The sequence below is a fragment of the Myotis davidii genome, unplaced genomic scaffold, assembly GCF_000327345.1.
Source record: "Myotis davidii unplaced genomic scaffold, ASM32734v1 scaffold147, whole genome shotgun sequence".
NCBI lineage: Eukaryota > Metazoa > Chordata > Mammalia > Chiroptera > Vespertilionidae > Myotis > Myotis davidii.
Window position 1 is genome coordinate 912,460 of NW_006383010.1, and position 27,772 is coordinate 940,231.

Here is a 27,772-nt window from a genome sequence, read left to right on the forward strand (position 1 = left end):
AGGGTCCCTGCCCAGGCCTGATGCCCCCAGGCCTGAATCCTGGGCCAGAGGCATCAGGCCTGGGCAAGGGGCCGATCCTGCTATTGGAGATTGATGGGGGTCAATGCCTGAGGGCTCCCAGTATGTGAGAGGGGCCAGGCTGGGCTGAGGGACACTCCCCCTCACCCCCACCCAGTGCACGAATTTCGTGCACCGGGCCCCTAGTATCTTAAATAATAAGCTTAACTATTTTTGTTTCACCCTTATTTCTCTTTTAATGGCAACATTTTGAATTTGTATGGATTCCAAAGTTCCAAGATGAAACAAAACATTGTTCACATATTAGGTTTTACTTAGATTTGATACCTCAACAGTATTTCTGCATCCTAATAATTTTCTTAGAAACAACAATAACAAAAATGGAGAAACAAACCAGCAAACAAACCACCTGAATAAATTTAGATTATATAGATCGAATAGGAAGCTATCTAAACACGAGTTAGATGGGGCCACATGCTCTTCCTGCATGCCCAATGAGAGACAGAAAGAATGCTTACCTACAACCATCAAAGGAAAGTCCCGAGCTTTATTCTGATTGGACCACACTGATGACAGGGGATTGCTACTGTGAGCTAATTGGCATAAATCTGGACTAATAAAGGATGAGATTTCTCGGATTGGTTTAGACAAATACTTCTCAATGGGAGTACTGCTGACAGTCTGGATGGGATCATTTTTTTATGATGTGGGTCCCTTTTCTATTTTAGTGACCATTTAACATTCCTAGCCCCTGGCCACTGAATGCCAGTAGCATCCTTTTTAGACTTTGTACCAACCAGAAGTGTTCCCATGATTTCCAAATGCCCTCTAGCAGAGAGGTACCATCTCTGGTTGGGCATCACGGGCTCAACAATCAGCATTTACTCCTGAGTCAGGGTTGGATCAGTGCCCCCAGTCACATATCTGAGAGAGAGGGGCTGTGGGTGGGTGCTGGGAGAACAACCACGATGCTGCCACACACAGCTTAGCACCCACCTCACTTTGATGAACCCCACGATGGCCACACTCTCTTCTGTGCTTCCATGGCACTTTGTTTTTCAGCTGCTGCCACAACCTGTCTTACCTAAGAAGGAAGTTCCACTATTCCCATCTACTCCACCAAACTCTGAGTTCTTTCACAGCAGGGGTGATGTCTTGTCCACCTTGGAATCTCTAGTAGCTAGCAGAAAAACCAGCACAGACTAGGTATTCAATAAATGTTTAAAAGAAGTTGATTAAATTGCATTGATTTCCCATGTTTTGAGGCACATGCCCGGCTTGTGGTTCAGTCCCCAGTAGGGGGAATAAAACATAACTTCTACTTGCACTGAGAAACCAAAAAATCCATGTTTGTTGTTTTATTGTGATGTTGGCTTTATTGCAGTGGCCTAGAACTGAAGCCCCAATGTCCCTGAGGTGTGCCCGTGTGGGTTGGTATAACGACTGCCACAGTCAGGATACAGCCCTGTCCCATCACCACAAAAGAACTCCCTGTGAAGTCACACCAGTTTCATCACTCTCATTCCTCTCACCTGCCCAACTACTGATCTAGTCTCCATCTATATAATTTTGTCAACTGGGGAATAATATATAAAATAAAATCGTACAATATTTAACCTTTGGAGACTGGCTTTTTCACCAAGCATAATGCCCTCAAGTCCATCCAAAATGTGGCAAGTATCAACAGTTTGCTCCTCTTTATTACCGAGTAGTATTCCTCCATGGTGTTGATATACCACGTTTGTTTAACCGTCACCTGTTTAAACATCTGAGTTGTTTCCGCTTTGGGCTTTTACAAATAAAGCTGCTGTGAGCATTCATGCGTTAACGTAAGATTTCATTTCCCTGGGATAAATGTTCAAAAGTGCAGCTTCTGGATTATATAGAAAGCTGCTATTTGGTTTTAGAAACTGTCAAACAACTTTCTAGAGTTGCTATACCACTTTACATTCTCACCAGCAATGCATGAGAGATCTGTTGCCCTTCATCCTCACCAGCATTTGGAGGTGTTTTTATTTTAGCCATCCTAAAAGGTGTGTAGTGATATTTCATTGTGTTTTTTTAAATATAGATTTATTGATTTCAGAGAGGAGGGGAAAGGTAGAGAGAGATAGAAACATCAATGGAAGAGAGATAATCATTGATTGGCTGCCTTCTGCAGGCCCCCCACTGGGGATGAGCTCGTAACCTGGGCATGTGCCCTGACAGGGAGTCAAAACATGACTTCCTGGGTGGTAGGTCAACGCTCAACCACTGAGCCATGCCAGCCAGGCTCATTGTAGTTTTATTTTGCATTTCCCTAATAGCAAATAATATTGAACATCATTTGGAAAAAAAATATTTTAACTTTGCCGTTATAGTCAAAAGCTAAAGCTAACAATGACAAAAGCAATAACATTTATTCAGGGAAAATATAATGCAGAGAGACATTGAAGTGAAGAAACCCAGCTGTTTTCTTTATTAGAAAGTAAAAAGAGGGGTGGGAACACCATGATGTTGAATTTATAAGGATTTTATTTTAAAGACACATTTGTGGGTTTCTATCTCTTAACTTGTACAGAATAAATAGATTGTGCCTATAATTTTGAGACAGATTAGCAATGACATTTGGTTAAATTCTAAAAGCTATACTATTTTTATAACTGTGCTATATAAACCATTTCAGTAGAAATAGCAGCTTTATGACTTCTTGCCAAAGATTATTCATCTTTCTCCAGCCATGTAGTATGAAAATGCAAATAGATGAAATGAGTGAAGTAATAAGAAACCAGGTCTCTTCCAAAATGGTAGTTTGGTAATTAAAATGCACTCACATTGGAAACAATTCCTAGTACTCTTGCTAAAAACCATACTGAAGGTTCTATACTGCTAACACTTCCCCTCCTTCTCACAATAGATATTTCAGTGTCTTCCCATCATTCGGGCAGTTTCCATCAGGGACAAAGGAGAAGAAAGAAATCCCTCTAACCCTAAGTCTTTTCCTTTGGCCACACTGTCTGACCTTGGCATCTTAGCCAAATGAAAGCCAATATGCAGTGAGATATCCAACCCTGAGACTAACTCTACATGACACACACGTGCAAAGCACGTGCATAACATTCACATACTACACCATACACATGCAACAGCTTGTCTCATTGCTTTATGTAACTCTCAGATCTTCCTGGGTCCACTCTGAATTTCCAGTAGGCTTAGGATTAAGTTGCACCAGGTACAGAGAAAAGCTGGATACCTTCTGATGTGTCTCTCAAGTTTAAGCCATGTGAGTAGACTTGGCATACAGATTTCTTTACTGAGTGAAAAATGCCAATGCTATGGCTAAGTGCTGGGGATGCAACTACTGATCAGACCTGGACCTGTTGTGGAATGATAGACAGCTACATGAACAATTAGAGGACAATATAGTAGTGTGATTTAAAACAAAAGTATGTATTCAGCTCAGTGAAGACACAGGAGAGAGGTACCTCTACCCTCAGGATTCAGGTAGCTGTGGTCCCAGGGCCAAGAAGTTATGACACAGGAGAGAAAGTCACCAAGCAGATGTTATTTATAGCCACCTTGAATTTCCACCTCAATGGATGAGCCCAGAGAGAAAGCATACCTGTATACAGTAGAACCAGGTCCCATGGGCATGAGTTTATGATTATGAGCTCGGCTTTTAAGACTATGTTTTCTTCTTTATCCTTACTAATTTTACCTCTTCCTGGTGCAGGACTGTGGCAGTTTAATGATTATTCAACAGATCTTTTATATATATAAAATACATATATAAAATATTTAAATAATCTCCTACTGGGGATGTGCCCACAACCAAGGTACATGCCCTTGACTAGAATCAAACCTGGGACTTTTCAGTTCGCAGGCCGACACTCTATCCACTGAGCCAAACCAGTTAGGGCTCAACAGATCTTTTAAAGTCCATTTAAAGGCAAATCTTTCTAAAGCAAAGTTCTGATCCCTAAAGGGAACATGATATTTTGAATTGTTCAGATTCCTTAGATTTCGACTTCCTATTCTCATGATTGTGATAATAACTTAAATATGTATCATTTCAAACATAAGTATTTGATTGGATGTTGCACAGTTTTCTGCCAGCCTTTTGTCCTGATATATAGACCCTTGCCCATCCTCAGAAGAACACACTAAAATGATCTTCACTGTCTCCTTAGTTCCATTACTATGCCCATCCTTTATACGCAAGTTCTGTAGAACTCCCTTCCACAGAAAGCTCCAATTTCTAGCTCCACTGACTCTGGGCCGATGGGCTGGTTCCCAGACACCATCAGGTACAGCCACTGGAAAGCAAGCAAAGCATCTCTCTCTCCTCCTTCCTCTACCCTCTGCAATAGTCATGCTTGACAGTATTTATTTCTTCATATTCATTTTCCTTGATAACTGTTACTTTCCACTTCATCCAATAGTTGTTTATTTACATAGTTCCTCTCCCCTTCAAGTGTATAGGTCCTTGAAGGTGGGACCTGTGTACCTGGTACACAAGAAGCACTGAATACATTCCAGTAAATAGATAAACAATTCATCTTTGTTTCTTTTGCAACATCTTCTTATACCTATAGATGCCCAAAATGCATGAAATATTTGAATAAATCAGTCAATGAATGAAAAAATGACTTTCTAATGGCCAGTTATTGAGCAAAGCAACACAAGTGACCTTTAGTAGTTTCATTCTCAGTAAGTGCATTAATTCAGACGGACCCAGATGTGGACCGCTAAACACCTGTTAAGTATTCTATCTACTATCCTTTGGGGACGTAAGGTTGATGAAAACACGGTCCTAGTTCTCAAGAAGCTCATGTTATAGGAATAGCCGGGGTGCAGATTCATATGTTCTAGACTTAGATGTTCAAAGCAACTATCTCCTTTATATCCTATAATTGATCTAATGTCCATAGTGCAGCTTCCTCCCCTCAAACATCCTCAAACTGGCTAAATAGCAGTGGAAGGCAAAAGGCCGATTACGTGTAAAACTGCATTTCTTCCAAGTTTAAAATTTGTCTTTGGAAAGTTCACTTCCTTTGGGACAAATGCTTAGCCTCTCAGAATTCTCCCTTTCGTACTCATTTCTGAGAGGGCACGTGGGTCTCTAGGGTGACCTTCGGCTGCTGTCCACTGTGGGCAGTTGGCCAGCTGTTGAGTGTAGGCAGTTGGCCGACTTGCTGGGTGTGGAGCTACCGTTCGTTCTGTGCCTGGTACTCTGCCGGCCTCTGCCGTGCTCTCTGCCCCAGCAACGGTCTCCTTCTCCTTGCTAATTGCCACCACCCACCCACCCCATCTCCCCGATTCCTGTTGATGCTGTGGGCCTGCAGGTGTCCAGCTGTGAATGCATTTGGTCTCCAGCCTTGGTAGTTCCTGCCACGTGGAAACCCCCATCCTGCCCTGGGTAAGCCACCCTGCACCCCTTTGCGAGCACTTAGACTCTGGACATCTTCCAGCAAACAGAAGCTCTGAGGGGGGAATACAGAGCTCTGCTAACCACCTCTGGTTGTCCTCTGATGTGGCCCCTTCAGGGATAAGTCCTTTCCCCTTCTTCTCTGCATGGATTCCTTGTCTCACACCCTCTCTCCATAACACTAGGTCTCCTGGCTCAGCCCTAAGGGAGGAAGGGGCGACCTTCCACATTCTGGAAGAAACTCCAATGTAGTTGGCAATATCATGTCTTGAGATGTTGGAGGGGAAATACAGAATTTAAAGAAATTTCTTCTCTTTCTATGCCCCTAACTCTCTGACCCATGGTAGGCAAACTGCGGCTCATGAGCCACATGCAGCTCTTTGGCCCCTTGAGTGTGGCTCTTCATTAAGCCTTAGGAGTACCCTAATTAAGTTAATAACAATGTACCTACCTATACAGTTTAAGTTTAAAAAATTTGGCTCTCAAAAGAAATGTCAATGGTTGTACTGTTTATATTTGGCCCTGTTGACTAATGAGTTTTCCGACCACTGCTCTAGACCAGTGGTTCTCAACCTTCTGGCCCTTTAAATGCAGTTCCTCATTTTGTGACCCAACCATAAAATTATTTTCATTGCTACTTCATAACTGTAACGTTGCTACTGTTATGTAAATATGTGATATGCAGGATGGTCTTAGGCGACCCCTGTGAAAGGGTCGTTCGACCACCAAAGGGGTCGTGACCCACAGGTTGAGAACCACTGCTCTAGACCCTTCTTGGTAAAGAAGTCAGGAAAGTCAATGTTCTGTTTGAAAGCTCATCAGTGACCTCTTCGTTTTATAAGGGACCTTCTCTCTTTTTTTCTCAAGGCTCAGGTTTACAGGTTGAAGGCTGGACGAGGCATAATTTAAAGGGGAAAATTAAATTTTCAAAAAGTTTTATTACTCTATTTTGCTGGAAGAGGGTTCTGTAAACAAATTATAATACAGTGTGAAAGGTTGTAAAATGGAACTGTACACAAAATATGACTTACAGAGGAGGACTGACTGACTCCAGCCATAGGGAGGACTCTCAGGAGACATTCAGTGCAGTGTATAAGCCCAGGTTTTACTGACAACATGAATTGCCAGTAAAGCAGGGCCACTTGCTCCCCTGCTGATTATAAGCTCCAATGGCTTTGTAGACAGGTTATAAGTCAGATGCCCTTAAATGTCTGTTTTCTCTCTCTCTCTCTCTCTCTCTCTCTCTCTCTCTCTCTCTCTCTCTCTCTCTCTCCCTCTCTTGCCCTCCCCCTCCCCCACCAGTTTTCCCCACCTATCAGTACGAATTTAAAAACCTGCCTCCTCATGTGGTCACAAGTAGGCAAACAACAGTGCATACAGTGGCCCCTGTTTTCCCACCAGCCTTCAATGCCAGGCAAGTCCTTAGGGAAGGAAACTAGATGTGAACTGCAGGGAAGCAATATGTGTGTTGAACTCTGTCCACTTGCACCTAGATGCAAAGAGTTTTCTTCACTCTGGTATCTCTGTAGCAATGCCGAGCATGCAGTAGGCATTTAATAAATAACTGCTGACTGAATAAATAAATGACAAGTACAAGGTGATGAACGTTTGATTTTGCCCTTTTTCAGTTGAGTTAGACCTAGAAACAGACCCCCAGAAGCACAAGATATTTTCCTTCAGCTTTTGAAATTGTTTCTCCCGCTGTTTTAATGCTGGGAGGAATCAAAACAATGCAAAATTGATGTAGAATTAATATTTTATCAGAAAATGTTCATTTCCTTCAACATGGGTTTTGAAATTTGTACTTTCTTTAGTGTTATTGTTCTTATGTGCATGAATTCCATAAATAAGAAAAATACAAGTTAGTGTTGCTTGGCTGACTTAAGGAAACCACTTCTCCAAATACAAGATAGTGACAACGTCAGAGAGCCATCACTAAAAACCAACGATTCTAATTCTCATACGTCTTCTTATACCCTTCACCTCCTCTATTATAAAAACTGCAGACAACCAGTGATTATTGCTTCAGTACCCTCAGAGCCTGCCCTCCCTCCTGGAGTGCTCGCAAGGTGAGAGGCAGCCCACGAGCCTGCTAGCTGGAGCTCAGGCTGGCCTGGCCTAGACCACGCACCTGGACCCCCGCTGCTTAAGCTCACTGTGTAAGCAAGTGGCAGACCTGGGATCATATCCTGGCCCTGACACTACCACATGACTTCAAATCAGTTACCTCTTATCTTTAGTGCTCCGATTTCTCATCTGTAGCATAAAAACCTAGCATTGTGCATGGTACGTGGCAGACACTAGGGCATGTCCATTGCTTGCTTTCTGCTTTTGGAACCCAGTTGGCTGATCATCAGAGATTGTTTTAAACCTGATTAAAACTCCAATGAGCCTGGCCCGTTTTGCTCAGTGATTGAGCATTGGCCTATGAACTAGGAGGCTGGTGGTTCAATTCCTGGTCAGGGCACTTGCCCAGGTTGCGGTCTCATCCCTAATGGGAGGCGTGCAGGAGGCAGCCATCAATGATTCTCTCTCAGCATTGATGTTTCTATCTCCCTCCTCCTCCCCCTCCCCCTCTCCCTCTTCCTTCCTCTCTAAAATCAATAAAAATATATTTTAAGAAAAACAAAAAACTCCAATGATGCTCACCAGAAGGAACCTGTGCTCTGACTTCTGCTTTCACCCAGGGCGGATTTCACTGCATTGGAGCTGAAGAACGTGTGTCTCCTAATTATTGGCATCTTCCCATGGTCACCTAGGTTTCTAGGTGCCCGTCCCAGATTTTCAGCACATGGCAGTGTCCCTTCCTCCCTCCCTCCCTCCCTCCTTCTCTTCCTTTCTTCTTTCTGTCCTTCCTTCCTTTCGTCTTTGAGAGCCGAAGCCGAAAACATAAAGAGAATATACTTGAACATGTAGGAAGTCCTGATGAACTGGCACATGGGAACATATGAAACTCATACATTTAAATCTTTACCTGTGGAAACAAGAAAAATAGTTTGGAGAAAATCTTTTACTAAATCCTGAAAATAGGACATTTCCCAGATAATGGCTGTCATACAGTCAATACCGTGACACAGTTTATCAGTTTGGAGCTCTTGGGCAACACAAGGAAACATGGCTTCCTCTGATATGAATATTTTAAGAGTAAAGCCTAAACATTAAGTCCTAAGGTATGGGGTTTGGGAGGGATGGGGTAGAGGTGTTATGAATGAAATAACCCTGGGAGGGAAAAAATCTGAAGGAACGGAGGGAGAGAGAAAAATTGGTTCCAGATCAGTGACACCACTCCCTGAATTGTACCCTGGGTTGGATTTTCAAAAATGCCTCTGGGATGGTCTCCAGGCCTCTGAATTAACATGGTGCTTGATATGAATGTGCATTTCCCAAATTATGTCCACTCTCTTCAGCTGGACTGTCAACCAAAACAAGACTTTTATTGCGTCTGTGTAACTGAAGTTTGTCTTTTTTTAAGATCCTTCCCTGTTAACAATTCAGTCTTACTCACTGGAGATGAATTTATAATATAGATCACTTTTAGAAACACGGGAGGATTGCCAATTAGAAGCAGAAGAAGGGGGACTAGGGAAATGTTCTTTTTCCTGGAATCACCTACCAGTTGCCTCAGGTTTAGCCTCTGACAGCTGGGCCCTGTGAGGGGAGCGTTCTCCCTGTGAATAGCCTGAGGGGAGCGTTAATGAGGAGCTGAAGGCTGGCAGGAGCCTCTGTTGGGCACAGAGAATTAGAAAGAGGGATGAGGTCACCTCCCTATTATGCTCTACTGTAATGGGAACAGTTGGGTGGCGGCTTTTTGTTTTGTTTTAATTTTTTTACAAACCATTCACTCTGCTGGAAAAAGACTGATCTGACTCTCACAGCTCTTTTATCCCCTCATGTATTTTTTATACTCTATATATTTTGAAAGTAGCATATGTGCAAGAGAGGAAATTTGGATAGCACAGAGCATTGGTGCAGTGGGGCGGAGAAGATTCAGTTCAGAGATAAGCATTGTTAATATTTTATTCTCATAGATTCTGATTTCTCCATTCAGAGATTTTTATGCCTAATATTATGATACTGAGATTCTTAACCAAGAAACAAACGCATATGTCACCCAAACCAAGTATGGTCTGGGAGGAATATAGAGGGACTCTTGTTCTCCCCACAGCATCACCCAGGCCAGGAAAGACGTACATTCCCTTCCAAATGCTGAGAGACTCTTCCTCTTTCTCTGATCCTTCTTGCTCCTCCCCTAAGGCAAAATAGCTAATTTGATACTCAATGGGGAAAGATGCTATGTAAATTTAAGAGGTAATGAACACTTTTCTTTCCAAAATATTCTTAAAGTTCTTTGAGAATTGTCAGAGCATAAAATGATTGTGAAACAATATTCATCTGTTTGGGTTTCTTGGTACTGATATTTTGCACTTTTTCTTTTGGTTATAGAAATGTATGCAAAGAAAGATAAATACAGTATACAGTTTAATGACAAAATCGGAAGCTTTCTTGGTTCTTTTTCTTTTTTAACAGGCATCTATTATAATGCTTCTCCTTTTTATTACTCTAACTACCACTTAGCGAAGGAGTTAAGCTACCAGAAAACCATTGGTAAATCATTTTGTCAGTATGCTTTATGCTATATGACCATAGGGAAAAGGCTAGAGCCAAAAATTACTGGAAAATAATAGCCTGTTTAATAACATCAGCTACCAAATGGTTTGTTTTCTGTAGTTACAGGTACCGTAGTGAGACCTCCACCTGTAGTAATCCTGTAATTGACCTTCATTAAATATTGTTCAGAAAAGAACCATGACTGCACTGCCACTGGTGTCAGCAATTTGAGTGACCTTGAGCACACCACTTCTCTTGAGACTTCTGAGTTCCCAACTTTTAAATAAAGGGGTCACAAACTGCGCAGTGTCTCCCCAAAACTGGGTTGACACCGCCCCCAAGGGGACTTGTTAATGTGTAGAAGCATCTTTTTTTTTTTTTTTTTTTTTAGTGGTCAGGGCTCACTGTACTCTGCAGAGAATATGGGGCAGACCTGCAAGATGAAGAATTATTTCACCTCAAACGCCAGTAGCAGCCTGGATTACCTCAAATGTCCCTTCTGACCGTCAGTGATACCCAGTGGCTGTGCATTCATTCATTCACTCGGCCACCCCTGCTGTGTACTGGCCACTGTGCTTCCCTAGCTGCAGTGTCTCAGAAACCCTGGCTCAGACTTGTATTCTCCTTTTCCCTTCTTTCTTCCTGAAAGTCCCCCCAACAGTAAGACCTGCCATTTACTAATAAGGTTTTTTTTAGCTCAACCCATTAAGGGAATAGATCCCAGGACTCATCATATGCTTTGGGATTTCTAATGACACCGAGATCCCGAAGGGCTCACTTCAGTCCTCCCTGAAGATTGGATGATGGCCTCTTCGCCTTCAGTAATCCAGGAATGGAGGCCTTCGGCTCCACGGATCGAGGGCTTGCAGCCAGATAATGAAATCCCAGGCGTGGAGCATGTAGCTATAAGTATTTCAACCGTTGATGCAATCATTTCTAATTTTTACAGCAAAACACCAACTGTTTCATGCGCAGTGAACAGTTTTCACTGGCAAACTGAAATTTCCTAATGTACTTTAATGGCATTTGAGGCCAGTTGTAACACCTGCCTTAGAGCATTTTACCACATCAAGTAGGGTCATTCATTTGCTAATTAACTATGCAGTGAGCAATCCTGTGTAGTACAATCCAACCAGCCACCCCCTCTATACATTGCCCCTTTGGGAGTGCTGTCCCCTTCAGGCTCAGCCCCCAGCCATCACACTGTTAAATCACTATTCACAGGGCCCTCATCACCTTATCTCACAGCAGCCCCAGGGACAGCTTACATTCTGATTGCTTCTTTCATTTTGCAAAGGAGACCAGTGCACAGAGAAGCTTGAAGGATCTGCCCAGGTCACAAAAAGCTTCAGGGTGGAGGGGATTCTGAGTGCTGCTTACAGGGCCAAAAGCCACTCTGACAGTCAGGGATGCTCTGCAAATACAGCCCCCCCCCCTTTATTTATAGGGGACATGTTCCAAGACCCCCAGTGGATGCCTGAAACTGATGACAGTACAGAACCCTTTGTATGCTATGTTTTTTACTATACATACATACCTATGATAAAGTTTAATTTATAAACTAGGCACAGTAAGAGATTACCAATAATAATAAAACAAAACAATTATAACAATACTAGAGGCCCGGTGCATGAAATTTGTGCACTTGGGGGGGGTGGTCCATAAGCTCAGCCTGCGCCCTCTCGCAGTCTGGGAGCCCTTGGAGGATGTCTGACTGACATCCTTAGCACTGCCATGGAGGCATCTGCCCCCTGGATGAGCGTCTGTCCTCTGGTGGTCAGTGCGTGTCATAGTGACCCGTCGTTCTGCTGTTCGGTTGATTTGCATATTAGCCTTTTATTATATAGGATAAGTAAAATAAGAATTATTTGAACACAAGCACTGTAATACCATGACAGTCGCTCTGATAACTGAGATGGCTACTAAGTGACTAATGGGTGGGTATCATGTATAGCATGGATATACTGGACAAAGGGACGATTCATACCCTGGCCAGGATGGAGTGGGATAGCGTGAGATTGCATCATGCTACTCAGAACGATGTGCAACTTAAAACTTAAGAATTGTTTATTTCTGGAATTTTCCGTGTAATATTTTCAGACTGTGGTTGACTGTGGGTAACTAAAACTGGGGAAAGTGAAACCATGGAAAAGGGGGGGTGGGCTACTGTATACATATATTTTTCAGCCTTTAATGAATCTTGGAGACTCTATTTTGATGTTTCTGGTCATTATAAATTCATATATGTACTTGTTCAATAACTATTATTAGGTAAATGTATTAGCCAAACAGGGTTTTGAGTACTAGGAATATTTTCCTGCTCTCCTGTACTTCTGGGCATATGGGGAAGGCAGACATTATGCCAATAATTCAATATTTATTATTATTGCAATTGACACTATCTCAGCCTAGGTGGTGGAAGTGAGAGAGGGTGGCATGAGTAGATTTGAGAGATGTTTAAAGATGGAATTGGCAGAAGTCAGTGGTCAATAGGATATGGAGTGAAGGAGTGTTAGGGGTCACTGTTCTGAATCTGGTTGCTGGGAGGTTGGGCCATTTATCGAGGATTCTAGCAGAGGGGCTGTGCTGGGCAATGGGACAGGATCCCCAGCTTCTCATTTGGTATATGGACTCGAAGTCCAGTGGGACATAAGTTTGTCTAGTGGAGACCCTACTTTGCCTGGAGTGTCAAAGGTCACTGCAACTTACCACAGTGTGAGAAAAAACAACAGTACTGGAGCCCAGATCATGTGTTGGTGAACAGGCTTATAGATTGGCATCAAGGCCCGAGTAATTTACAAAATGCTTTTACATGTATTGTTTCTGAGCTTCACAGTGATCTTTGGGGGAAGTCAGTAGGAGTCATCTTCTTCTACTATCAAGAAATTGATGTTTCCTGGATTTGTGATTTGCCCAAAGTCATATTGCTATAAGCAAGGACCTAGCACTCAAATTCAGATTTCTGGCCCCTGGCATAGGAGTTTTTTCATTTCACCATGTTACTTCACTGCATGATCAGAGTGAATTCTTCATCAACTCTTGGGGCTGTCGGAATCTCACTATTTGTACAAAATATATAAGAAATGAAATCAATTATTTTTTTCTAAACTCTGTTCAAACTTCTAGCTTTTATTACTCTTTTTTATAACAGCATTTTAAAGTTATTTGTAAACTTCTGAGATTAATATTTGTATTTATAATTAGAGCAATTATTTTCTTTTAAGAGTGAAATTTCAAGGACAGATGAAAGTAACTTTTACTGGCTGTGGGAAGACAGTTGTCTGGGAGAAATTAAGTTCAACTTTTGTGTGAATTCTAATAATTTATAAAATATTGTAAGACCTCTGTCCCCTTACCTCCCATTCCCAGATCTATTCCTAAAATGGAAGGACCATCCGAAATGGCTCAGCATATGAGGTGTTCTCCTGGGGTCCAGGCACTGAGGGATCCGGAGAATCTTCCCCACCAGCCTGTCTTATTAATTTGCCTTCTCCCCTTTTCCTCTTGGGGATGTTTAAGTAAAACTCATTTGAGTTTGTTTCTGAGTCCGTTTAACTGCATTAGTTCTGGCTCTACACAGAACCTCAGATTCAGGGGACTTGGCCTGTCTACAGGGCTAAGTTATGATTCTTTACTACATGCAAAGCTTCCCCTGACCTCCTGCTGTTCTTTCCTTCCTTGCCAATAGCTCCTGGACTGTTTTGTGATCCCGGTTGTGATTTTACTCTCCTGGTTCTTTCTGCTGATCCGGTACAAGGCTGTACATTTCATCGGCATCGTGGTCTGCATCCTGGGGATGGGCTGCATGGTGGGAGCGGACGTGCTTGTGGGAAGGCATCAGGGAGCAGGTGAGTCTCTGTGCGTTCACTGGGTTACCTGCCTCTGTGGGTGAGGCCAAGGCAAGAAGAGGCATGTTCATTGTTGGGTGGGAGAAAAGGAACCTAGTCTCCCCATCGTCTGTGTCTTACTCATGCTTGGTCCCCCATGATGAGGAAAATAAGACATTTGAAGGGGGGGGGGGGGGGCTAGTTGCCTGTCTCTGTATCCCTAATGCACATTCCTGTTAGCCTAGTCTAGTCCGTGATGGTGAATCTATGACACGCGTGTCAGAGGTGACACGTGAACTCATTGTTTTGGTTGATTTTTCTTTGATAAATGGCATTTAAAATATAAAATAAATATCAAAAATATAAGTCTTTGTTTTACTATGGTTGCAAATATCAAAAAATTTCTATATGTGACACGACACCAGAGTTAAGTTAGGGTTTTTCAAAATGCTGACACACGGAGCTCAAAAGGTTCGCCATCACTGGTCTAGTCACTGCCCCTTCCTTAATTATTTGGTCTTGCAAGACCTGTTTACCTAAATACTCCCATTTTACAGAGGCCATAAACCATGAACAATACACAACCCTTAGAGAGGGTTATTAGTGCTGGCGCCAGGCCAAGCCTTTAGGTGTGGTCTCACGGCCCCCATCCCAACACACAGGGCTTTTTGTAAAGCCCATGAAAGGACTGGAAGTCTGATCCTTATTTGGGGGACAAAGAAACCAAAGGGTATGAAGAGAAAGCTTCCTCCATATTGGCTTGCTCAGGATTTGGAGAACTGACCCCCTGAGTCACTGTACTAGTACATGTGAAACATCTGAAAATAAATGGGTTTTTCCTGTATCTCCAAGTACTCCTCTGTGTTTTTTTCGGTCACCTGGTAAATTCTGTAGCACCCACACCTAGAACAGTGCAACATAGGAAATGCTTAATACATTTCTTGAGTGAATAAGGGAAGCATATTGACCGCACATAAATAAACTTTACTAAATCTCAGTTGGTAAGTTATAGAACTTCTATAAAAATGCCAGAATAGAATTTTGCTGGTGCTAAATTCTTGTTAAGAATTTTTAATGAAGCTCTCTCTGTTGTTTTTTGTTATTGTTGTTGTTGTCGTTGTTATTGTTCCTAGGGGAAAATAAGCTGGTAGGGGACCTTCTGGTCTTAGCAGGAGCCACACTCTATGGTATCTCTAACGTCTGGGAAGAGTACATCATCCGAACCCTGAGCCGAGTGGAATTCCTGGGCATGATCGGACTCTTTGGGGCATTTTTCAGTGGAATTCAATTGTGAGTAAAAATAACCAGAAACTCAGACAGTAGAGACTCTTAGGGCATGTGTTTAAAATTTTTTTCTTTGGCGTAGGGTTGGTAACTTTATTTTATAAAATCAAAGCTGGGAACCTGTCACCAATTCCCCATATGAAATCGGAAAACTCAATATCTTTATTAGTAAATTTCTTCTAAACTAAACAAGTTTCTTGTAAATTATTAGAAAAACATTTCATGGACGTTGAAGATAATTTACAGGAAACCATTAGATGTACATTGATTCTCCCAAATGAGCCTGTGGGCTGTTACCTAGAGAAATAGAAAAAGTAAGTGTAAACACCACGATCGGATGCACTTCCAGAAAGGGGCATTCTGTGTATGGGTGAGTGACGACGGCCACCAGAAAACTTACCGTTTAAATTTGCTCTTTCATCAGTTTTCTCTTCTATTGCCCATGGATTTGCATGAGTGAATCATATTTCAAATTCATCTCTTAGAAATTTTGTGTTTCCATTTCCCTTAAATAACCAAAGAACTTATACGCACATGGCCTATGCATGAACATATGCATACCCCATGGAAAGAGACAATAGTGCGGTGAAGGCCTGGTGGGGAGGAGGGTGAGGATGTGAGGGGTGGGAGTGGGGTGGAGAGGGTCAATGGAGAAAAAAGGGGGCCTCTGTAATACTTTCAACAATAAAGATAAATTTTTAAAAATAGGTAAAGATGTAACGCACACAATCTCAAAAAGTCAAAAACGCCAATTTTCAATAATTCTGGTGTGGGAACATATAAGTTAGTACTGGTTTGTGCCTCAGAAATTGCTGTGAGAATGTGTCAAACGAAGTATCATTTTTCATCAAGAAAGGCCACATATTTGAGTTTCACATAAGAGATGGATAAATGTATGACCTCCTGTCTAATTCACCAAATCTGTTTTTACAAAGCAAGCAATTCTGATTTCACCAAATAATTTTTCTACAAAGCAAGTACTTTGCAATTGTATTGGTTCAGTGTCTGAGATTATGGAAGCTATTTTAGCATCACCTTAAACATGTTTTGCAAATAGGCTATTTCCAAGAATCCTCCAAATTTCAGTACCCTCAGAAGTGAAAAGCTCCGTAGCACACAAGGCACTGAGATGGGAAGACTCCCTGAGGATTTATTTTTGGTTCATTTTGAAAGCATGATGGCATTTTAAAGCTCCTAAATTTGGTGCTTTAGGTGTGTGAGAGGAAAAGAAATTGCCTAGTTCGACTGTTCAGAACCAACATTTTGTAGATGGATGGCTCATATTATGGATTATTATTCTTGAATCCAAAAAATATATTCCTACATCTAGTGCTCATTGGCTTCAGTTGCAGTCCATTAGCGCCAACTGAGCCCTTCAGAGACACTGCTACCAAAATCATGGAAGTGGTGGCATATGGGTGAGTTTGGCAAATGGGATACATCAAGGATACACGGAAACCAAACAGCCCTGGTGGCATGGTGCCACCCTCGCCTCCGGGTCCTCTTCTGGAGCAGTGGTTCTCCGTGTGCTTCTCTGGTGCCATGTGAGAACCCCTCAGACATGCACATCCCCGGTCGCCTCCCAGATCTATGGAATCAGAATCGCTAGGAATGGGGCCCAGGAAGCTGTTTCTACATGCTTCCCAGATGGCTTTTTTGCACATGAAAGTCTGAGAATCACTGCCCTAGAAAATGCTCAGTCAGAAAATTCATTACACCTGCAAGCACAGAAATTTTCCGAACCTCACCGTTTCCTTTCCAGGAAGCATCTAAGCAAGAAAAAACACAGGCCATAGGCAGACTGCGTGGGTGTGAAGGTCAGTGGGAGGTTTGGGCTCCACCATGCCCACGGGCACACTCACCCCTGCTGGCCACCCTGACAAGAGGCTTCAGGATAAACCCCAGTCTGTCTAATTAGACTGGCCTCTGCATGGCCCGGAGGTAGTTTTGACATTCAGTTGGTTGCTGCATGATTTGTACAAAGCTGGTGAGAGAAAAGAAGTAGGATGCCTCATAATCTTGCTCATCAGGTCCACTTTCTTTCCATTTGCAGAGCTATAATGGAGCACAAGGAGCTGTTAAAGGTGCCCTGGGATTGGCAAATAGGTAAGGGGTTTGTTCACCTAAGATGCTGTTTTTTAAGTGAACCTGAGAAATAACATTCAAAGAGTAATGTGGGTGGGCCTGGAGCACGAACAATGAAAAGATTTAGAATGCAGGGACAAAGAAAATGAAGTCCCCTTGTCATTTTAGGAATTCTAGCACACTACAATACAAGAGACTAAACGCTATGATTCATAATGTTTCCTAATTGAGCTTTGGCCCATTATCCTCATCAAGATGCCATTAGTGGAGACACAGAAGTATGTCATTAGGTTAAAGACCAACCAGAAAGAAAGAGTGCCCCGAGGCAGTGGTGGGACATAAATGACAGCAGTTTGCTCTAGCCAAGCAAAGCAACACTGATGTGATCATTAAAAAGTGGCATTATGCTAAGTGAAATAAGCCAGTCGGAGAAAGATAAATATCACATGATCTCACTCATATGTGGGATATAATGATCAACATAATCTGATGAACAAGAATAGATAGATCCTAGACAAATGGCAGGGCGGGGTGATTAGAGAGCAACCAAAGGACTTGTAAATAAATAATTTCTAAAGAAAGAATGATAGACAAAACACAAAAAGTAAAAAAAAAAAGTGGCACTTCGGTAAAGGGGAGAAAATGGAACTTAACAAAAAGGCATAAAAGAAAAACAATGTAAGGAAGGGACATTCTGAGCCCATAAAAACCTTTCAGAAGGGAGCATCTTGCATAAGGAATGGCTAACTGATCTCCAGTGGACTTGGTGAAAAATATCAGAGACAATTGGAGCTGGTTAGTCAACCAAGGATCTCAGATTACATTTCTCTCTACAATCAGTTTTCTCTTAAAACAACAACAACAAAAATTATGACAAGGACTTGAGATCCTAAGTGATGCTGTGATGATCCCACAGAAAGCTCTAGTAGGGACTAACATTTAATACCCTTAGGCTCTAAGCCAGGGGTGGGCAAACTTTTTGACTCGAGGGCCACAATGGGTTCTTAAACTGGACCGGAGGGCCGGAACAAAAGCATGGGTGGAGTATTTGTGTGAACTAATATAAATTCAAAGTAAACATCATTACGTAAAAGGGTATGGTCTTATTTTTCAATAGTTTTATTCATTTCAAACGGCCGGATCCGGCCCACGGGCCGTAGTTTGCCCACGGCTGCTCTAAGCTATGCCCTCAGTGTCTATACCAAGATGCACGAGTCCCAGCAATGAGAGCTGAGCCTGGTTTTGTGGAGGTGCTTGGAAATTGTGTGCACAGTGCACGTTCATGGGGGTGAAAGTCCACCTGATCCCCCACATGGAAGCTGGCTGCTTGAGCCGCCTCCGGTTTATCTGAGCTTTGATGGAATTAACAGCCTAAGTCGAATTCTGCTTCCCTGAGCAAGGTCAGCAAAGGCGTAAACATCACCGCACCACTCTGCCTACCTTCGACCCCAGAGCATCCAGAGCCACCGGCCGCTGAGAAAACTCCCTCTGAAGATGCACTGCAAGCTACAGGATTATGCAGGACTCTCCCTGGGGATTTGTTCTAGTGACTTCCAGGGCCGCCCAGCCCTTGCGGCTGTCACAGAGTCCTGCCATTTAATTTCTCTTGCGTTTTGCTGGAGAATGTTGCAATGAAATGAAAATCAATAGAGAGGAGGAGTTGGGGGCGGGCCAGGCAGGGCAGTTGGGCAAGGAAACCAGATGCAGGTTACAGACACATTTGCCTCTGTGACTCTCAGTGCCAGGAAACGCTTCCCATGCAGTGGTCTGAGAGTATAAATTAATGTTATATTAATAGTAATAGAAATAATAAAAACAATCTGTCCTCTAATTATGTGGATGGCGTGTGCACGTCCACCGAGGTTCTGTTATAACTCGGTGTTAGTTAAATGTCTCATCGAAAGGTAGTTTTATTCTGAGCCCTCAAATTGCCATTGAAACGTCAGTCCCCTGCAGTCGGAAATGATGAAGGGCCATGTAAAAGGAGCACATTACAGAACCATTTGTTTAATTCCTGATGGGAAATGAGGCCACAACGGTCTAGAAAGGCAATCAAATATTCGTCCTTTTCTTCTGAAGCAATGATGGGGTTGGGTTTGAGGTTTGGTGGTGTTTTTTTGCTCCAAGGCCACTTTTGTCCTCCTTACCTCATCCTGACCTACTGTAAGGTTCTAATGTTCAGCTCAATTCTAGGCACATATTCAGTGAATAAATATTTACTAAGTAAGCGAATGAATGAATGAATGACAAGAGGGCAGCAGGAGGCTTCAGGCTTGGCATTGCACTTACTTTCTGGGGAGCCGGGAGATGGCATCGCAGCCGCTAGGACTCATGGGGACATGGGGAAGGAGAGGTCAGTACCCTCCTAGAGCAGAGGTGTGCTGTGAACACTTTAGAACATGCCACACCTGACTGTTTAGCCAGAGGCACTGACCTCTGTTCCCCTAGTCTGTCAAATAAAACAATGACAGCAGCCAGCACAGCAATAGCCATCCGGTGTGAATGAATGAAAATTATACTTGTTGTTTTTTGACAGGTTGGCAAAAACATATATATTTTTTGGTGTGCCACGGAATTTTAGTAGTTAGTTTATGTGTGGTATGAGATGAAAAAGGTTGAAAATCACTGTTGTATACCAAGACAAAATTCAAAGTGGAAATAATACAATTATCCAGGGAAAGCTAAAGCTATCTGGTAACATTTTTCTACATTGATTAGATCAATTGGATCAATTAGGTATTTTTGAAATCTTTATTCAGCATGGACCCAAGATGAGTGACACTATTCAAACAAATGGCAGGAGAATTACACTATTTTTATTTAGAATGAATTGCTTTTTACTACATATTTATCAGCTACATCTTGGTAAAATGTGGTTAGAGTTATTATGTCAGTTTTCTCACTTCAAAAAGTGTGATATATTCTCCATCTGTTATAGGATCTCAAGTTAAATAGCTACATTTAGGATGTGTTCTTACTTAGAGTAGTGCTTTCATGAAGGTGTGCCATAAAAGCATCCAGGTGCCAGCAGCCTGTCCATCTGGTTCCCATTAGATATGCTTGGAGGTGATGACATTTTAAATGTCACAGTATCTCATAGAGCAGCTAATTGCATTGAATTCTAAAGTAACTGTATGTTTTGTACTGTATATCCAAATGTGTTTACTTTTATTTTTGTCAGATTGGCAGAAAAAAGAAATACATTTTTTTGGTGCTCCACCAAATGTTAGTAATTAGTTTATGTGTGTCGTGAGTGAAGAGGTTGACAATGGCTGTCCTAGAGGGTCCTCCCCCCACCCCACTCCTCGGGAGGTCCCCCCAGAGTCCACGCTCTGCCTGCTGGGTCTGGCTGGAGAGCTCAGAGCGCCTCAGCCAAGAGACCAGCTTCTAGACCAGAATCTGCTGTCTTCACTTCCCACCATCTGTCAACGTGTCCCTTCCTCTCTCCACCTCAGTAATCGCCTTCACACAGTTTCATGAACAGCTCATATAGTTGCCACTTTCTCAAAGTAAATAGTTGTTTTTTTTCCTATGGAGTCAGTGGAATAATAAATGTGTTTTATATTTTCCAGACTTGGGAGAATTTTTTAAAAAACAGATTCTGTTGTTCTTCTAGAACATTGACGAATTGCAGGATGCAAAGTAATTAAAAGCAAGGAGATAACAGTTGCTTATTTTTATTATTTGTTTTACTCTACTGAACAGAAAGACTGGGCCTGGTTACACGATCATTAAATTTGAGTAAAATGTGTGGCCTAATGGAGCTAAAATGTCCTCCTGGGGAGCACAGTTGGAAATCTAGTAAATCAATTCACCATTCTCTTCATCCCGTTTGCCACATTGTGCTAAGGACACGTGAACACATGTGAGCGGGGGTGAAAGGCATGTGTCTGAGGAGAGAAGCGCGAGGTGGTCAGAGCCTGGGCCTGTGGGAGGCAGGGGCTTCCTCACGTCTCATGTTGTGGGTGACGCTTGTTTGGTTTTTCCTGGAGCCTCAAACAGGACAGTTGACCTTTCCCTGAAGACGGATAATGGAACCACAGAGCAGGAAGGACCTTAAGGAAAATTAAGAATGCACCTTTTCTTTTTTTTAACCAATGCTGAGTTGGAGGCCAGGAAGTTTAGGCGGCTTGACGAAGCTCAAGGCTGCTGGGACGATGTGCGACGATGTGCACTCTCTGAGCAAGCCCTGACAGCCTGGCACCCTTTACCGGCTTAGCCGGTGCATATGTTCTGAGAAACCAGCTTACTTAACCTTTATTTTTAAGCATTAGAAATAATATTTTAAAAACCCAAAGAAAGTGGAAGAACACCAGTGAGATCCCCAAAAAAGTGATGAAATGAAATATATGCAGCAGACACAGACACATACTATATACATGTATATGTCATATATACCATATAATCACATCATATATACGTGTATATATCATCTACTTAAACATGGTGTATATATGATCTATCATGTAGATGAGATATACATGAAATATCATGTACCTATCATATATATATATCATCATATGTACAATGAGATGCCCTAGAATCAGATGGGATTCTCTTTCAAAGCCCATTTCTCTTCACAATATAATTAAGTCAGTAATATAAATAGTGGTATGTGCTTGGAATTTAAAGTCAGGTGGCCTGTGTGACCTGAGGGCAAGTCACTCTCTCTGTGGGAGCCTTTGCCTGCTTACTCCCAGGTCCATCTGTTTCTTGCCCTCACTTGCTCTGCTCTGCAAACTACATTTCCCAGGCACCCTACTCAGCTGGCTTCCAGATTGGCTTGGCCAATGGGAGGCAGCAGAGGGACACTGAGAGGTGGGAGGAAGAAACCAGGGTGCTGCTCCCTGTTTCTCTGTTTTGGGGTTGGATCTCTAGGAAAGCCTGAGTCATCTCTATGATGGGCTCCCTACTTTCCGACCCCTGGTAACATGGCCTCCTCACTGGGTCACTCTAGTTCCAGGCTGTTACTTACTGCCATTGCTAGTGTCTGCATTGCCTCCCCATCCCCGTTTCCCCGCTCATCCATTCAAATACCTTTGTAACTGTGCCCCCTATTAATTTTCCTCTATTGAACCTGGTATGGACCATGTTTCTTGACTGATACACTTTATTCGTTCATTTCCTTAGCTGTATAAGGAGAGTAACACTAGTCATGGCGTTATACTGTTGTGGGGATTAATTAATTGATGTATATAAAGTATGTGACACCTAGCAAGCTCTCCATTAGTGTCAGCTGACAGTATTCTTTTCCAGTCTCTTTAGCTTAAGTCTCTTGGTGCATGAGGACAAGCGTGAATGAATGCTATCTTCAGTGAGAAAGAAAACATTTCAATTAAGAAATGGTTGTACACACACCCTGTCTATAAATGTGTTATTGCAGCTATTATGTAGTTGTCAGTCAAGAGTCAATGCAGCTCATTTATTCCATCAAGTTGATCGATTGTTTGAAAACCCTGCATGGACAGCAAGTTGGGTCTTCAGAGGCATTGCTAATGTCCACTAACAAGCTGATGTCCGTCTAAGAATAGCAAATTCCCACTGTCATTCAGTCCTGTGTTCACTGGGCTAACTATGCTTTGCTCATGAAACAGGATATTCACACACAAAAACACTGATTGACCTTGCAAAGTGGTTAACTGTGATGGTGCATACATCCCACTCCCACCCCCTACACTTAATTTCTACAGTCTTTAAAAATACATTTAGAACGTTAAAGCTGATGGGTAGGGTAAAGCTCTACTGCGTGTCTGGTTTCCTACTCTCTTGGCTCACCAAGTATGCTTGTAAAGTCACACCTCGCCTCTGAGCCTGCCAACTACAATGTCACTTCCTACTGCGAGAGCAGCGGTTCTCAACCTGTGGGTCGCGACCCCTTTGGGGTCGAACGTCACAGGGGTCGCCTAAGACCATCAGAAAACACATATACAATTACATATTGTTTTTGTGATTAATCACCATGCTTTAATTATGTTCAATTTGTAACAATGAAATTGGGGGTCACCACAACATGAGGAACGGCATTAGGAAGGTTGAGAACCACTGCTCTAGAGGATGCATAAGCATTTACAACTTCACACGTTCAAAATGGAGCTTTCCGTTTTCCCTGAAAACCTGGTAATCCCTCATTTCTCTTCATCTCCGTAAATGGCATCACACTTCACCCAGTTTATAAATTAGCCAGAACCCAAGGGTATCCGTGATGCCCTCCTTCCCCTGGATACCGACAACCAGTTTATCACCAGCACTTGCTGGGTCTTCACAGACCCGGCCACTTCCCCTCATCTCCCTGGCCATTCTCAGCAAAACCACCGGCATCTCTTGCCTGGACTCTGACACTACACTCCTCGCTGGTCTCCTCGTATATTTTTCTCCTTCCAATCCCTTTTCTGCACAGTAGCCAGTCACCTTCTAAAAATGTGGATCAGAGATTAGCCACTTGCTACAAGCTCCTAAAAGGCTTCTCGTTATAACTAGGATAAGATTTCTTTCCAAGATGTACAAGGCCCGGCAGAATTCATCCCTTGCCTGACTTTCTAGCCTCAGCTCTTAGCACTACTGTATTCTGTTCATTCTGCTCAGATATCTGTCCTCTGACAGCTGCTGGAACCCATCTGGCTCTGGTCCTTCTGGGGGTATTTTCATTTGCAGAGCTCCCCACCTAGAACTTTCCTCCCCTGGCGGTTCTTTTCGTCCTCCAGCCATCAAAGTGAATGCCACCTTCCCTCGTCACCCTGCCTGAGGCAAGCCCCTGGCATGCCCTGGAAGGAACCCTTTTTTTTCTTCTCAGCACTAGTCCCAACTCGAGGCCTCTTGTCTACCACATTTTCCATTTCACTGCTAGCCTGTAACAGAGCGCCCAGGGCATAGCAGGCATTCTGTGAATAAATGGTTAAATAATTGATTGAATGGAAAACATCAAGAGCCAACATGTGAGCATCCTTGGTGTGCTAGGTAACGTAGTGGAAGAGTGGGATTCTGAAACTTTCTAGCTCAGACATGTATAATCTAAATCAGTGATGCCTAAAAAGGGCAGGGCGGGGGGGTGCCTGGACACTTTTCAGATCAAGTTTGATTATTTTCAGTGAATTATTTTACAGCTAGATCTTGCCCCTAGCCTCAGATTCCTTAAAGGGATACTGAATTAATTTTTTTGTCTCTTCATGTATTGATCAGAGGTTCTTTAGTGTTGCATTTTTAGCAACTTGCTTAAAAGGCAAATGAATAATAGGCAGCACGGAACCCAGGCACAGGAGAATTGACCACTTTTAGGGAATGAAAACTTCTGCTGGAGACTAGAAAGCCACCATCTGCTATTACAGTGACAGAATGGCCCCAGAGGGCTTGTCCCCGGCGGAATAGGGAAGGGTATTCCAGTGTCCTCTTGGGGCACTCCCGCCACACTAGAGGGGGCTGTTGCACTGAGTTTGCTTACTGTTCAGAATAACTTTGTATATAGGTTTGATGTGGCTTTCCTTAAATTTAGGCCCAGAAGTGTATAGAATGATTATTAGTGTCCTTAAGTATAGGGTGTCCCCAAAAATGTATACACACACTTTGAATAATTATAAAGGCAATGTTTATTAAAATACAATTCATTTTCAAAAGTGAGCTATCAGCTATTAAAGTGTATACACATTTTAGGGGGATACCCTGTATTTTTCATATGGAAAAACAAACTTCTCTTTCGGGGAGTCATTGGTCTTCATAGTCAAATCCTCCAAAGTGCACAGGATTCAAGGAAGCCATCTGCCCAAGGCCCACACCAGGAACGAGACCCAACAAAATTGTGCACTTATGGAATTAGTATTAACAATTATGTATCTAGTTAGAGAGAGAGAGAAAGACTGATTTAGAGGATGAGAAACTGGATGAACATATAGCATTTTAAGGGCATTTTTTTTCTTTCTCTTTTGCACAACTTAGTTCTTTGATGGTTTGCAAAACATTTCCCTATTTATGTATAACACAGCAGAACTTACATGTGAGGGCCCACGGCATGCTGGGAAAGGTGATGAAGGAATGGGTCTCTATGTGCTGGTGATAGGGCTGGGCAGGATTCACAAATCTGTAAGGTCATCTGTGCTCAGGGCAATGACCTTATCTTCCCAGGGCCATGCAGTTAGGATTCCATTTCAGTTCTCTGACTTAAGTCCCCATCTCTTTGACAGGTAAGCCTTGCAACTTTAAGGATGATGTAATTATTTGTCATTGTGAACAATACATGGTACCAAGCAGTTTTGTTCCTATTTTGCAAATAAAAAAAAACTAGAAGACGAAAGAAGTTTTAACCGAGACAGATAGAAGTACCACACAACTGAGAATAGAATTCAGAAGCCTCGACCCCCGTGTTCTGACTGTAGCACTAAGAGCCACTCCTTCCTAGAAGGTGCAAAATACCAGCTACATAATGGGAAGCAGAAAGTCTGTTTTCTTACTTTGCATGTTTTAGCTGTGTAGTACTCAGTACAAAACACCGGTAAATATAGTGAAAGAAAAACTCCCTTCGGGAATGAGCAGTGGTGTGCGCGGTTTCCCCCTTCCACCCACTATGGACGCCAAGAGGCTCTGGAGGAGGCTGAGATGTTGCCTGTCTTTCTCTCCCCAGGCCTGCTCTACGTTGGCTTCAGTGCCTGCATGTTTGGCCTCTACAGCTTCATGCCGATCGTCATCAAGAAAACCAGCGCCACTTCGGTCAACCTCTCCCTGCTCACAGCAGATTTGTACAGCCTGTTCTGTGGATTGTTTCTCTTCAACTACAAGGTAAGTTGAATCAGTGCTGCTCTGAGAAGACTTACCTGGTAGGGGATTACCCTTCCAGGGCAGACAGGTAGGACTCCCCTGCTGTGGAATGCCCTGATTTATGTAGGAAGGTAGGAATGAGACTGTGTGCTCACCCCCTGTGATCCGGGTGTTTACATTTCAACTATGAGACAGAGCAACATTTTGTCATTAGAGACCAGTAACTACAGGCAATGGATAGTGAAAGATAAGAAACGGCCCTAGAGGAAGGGCTTTCACCACTAGGGGACAATTTTTCTGACACCATTTCACACAGAAGGGACTCTTTGTTTGGCCTAAAACTAGGAAGATTTGTGCAATCTACAAACTATACCCACAAAATCAATTGTGCCAAAGGCACTGGACAAAAACCACAGTTCCTGCAGTTTCTGTTCCCCAGAGATTTTTATACCTGCAAATAAATATGCATGGAAAGTGCTAACGCACTTGTAATGCAGGTGACCTCTTGAACAACACAGGTTTGAACTGTGTGGGCCCACTGACACATGTTTGTTTTTTTAATAAACACATCCAATACATAATGTTTCTTCTCTTCCTTATGATTTTCTTTCCTCTAGCTTACTTTATCATAAAAATACAGTATATAATACATAAAACATACAAAATATGTGTTAATCTACTGTTTATGATATCAGTATAGTAGGCTATCAGTAGTTAAGTTTTGGGGGAGTCAAAGTTATAAATGAATTTCAACTGTGTAGGATGTTGGCACCCCTAATCCCTATCTCTTTTTTTAATACTTTTATTGATTTCAGGGAGGAAGGGAGAGGGAGAGAGAGCGATAGAAACATCAATGATGAGAGAGAATCATTGATTGGCTGCCTCCTGCACGCCCCCTACTGGGTATCGAGCCTGCAACCCAGGCATGTGCCCCTGACTGGAATCGAACCCAGGACGCTTTAGTCTGCAGGCCCATGCTGTGTCCACTGAGCCAAACCAGCTAGGGCCTAATCCCTATCTTGTTCAGGGGTCAACTATAGTTTCTTTACTGAAAGATTGGGGTTTGAGAAAGGAATGCAAAGAGATATTATGAAGTATTTGCAGTTAATATATCAGCCCTGAAGAAAAGAAGAAACTGTTCAGCCCAAAGATGGTAGTCTTTTTGGAGATTACCCCCACCCTAACCCAAGGCAGGCATGACTACTTGGGTGGCACATGGCAGTCACAGGTTATACTTTAAATGCTACACAACCTGCAACTGTTAACAATTGATCAAATTGGTATGTGAGAAGAGACCTGCTTGTCATTCTTTAACTAGGCCTGCAAGATAAGAGTCCATGGGGACTGTGACCAGTGTGACAAAGGACAAGTATGGAATATCCAAACAGATAAGACCAAATTCGTACAGGCAAAAGAAGAGGCAGACGAGAAAAGCTGTTCTGGCCACTTCTAGCCAAGTGCTTCCCCAGTCATTTTACAGTTAATATCACTAGCACATGGGTGCGGCCAGCTGATGGGGCTTCTTGGTGGGCAGGGCATCTTCATCCAGGTCAAACTGGTCTTGGAGGTTCTGGGAGAAATGCTGATCCGGGAAGAGTATGTACTGGAGGGGAGCAGAGACCCAGCAGCTGAAGTGATAATCAGTAATATTGCTGAGAGAAGCCAAAGTCTTAGCCAAGAAACAGACTGAGAAGGGCAGGCAAGGGTGGAAAATAGGTCACAAACAAGAGGTGGAGAAAGTTGCTATGGCGCAGACAGGAATGAAATGGACCCTGTGCCCAGTGTGGTGGCAGAAATGACA

The 27,772-nt window shown here is 42.8% G+C and overlaps 1 protein-coding gene across 1 annotated transcript in view; it reads left to right on the forward strand.

Moving 5' to 3' along the window:
• The window catches only part of SLC35F1 (solute carrier family 35 member F1), a 115,814-nt gene that overhangs the window by 63,174 nt on the left and 24,868 nt on the right, over window positions 1-27,772 (forward strand). Inside the window, exons 3-6 of the mRNA XM_006778417.1 lie at window positions 13,722-13,881; window positions 14,994-15,150; window positions 17,198-17,250; window positions 25,838-25,992. Coding sequence (XP_006778480.1) covers window positions 13,722-13,881; window positions 14,994-15,150; window positions 17,198-17,250; window positions 25,838-25,992 — 525 coding nt within the window. The remainder of the gene's footprint in view (window positions 1-13,721; window positions 13,882-14,993; window positions 15,151-17,197; window positions 17,251-25,837; window positions 25,993-27,772) is intronic.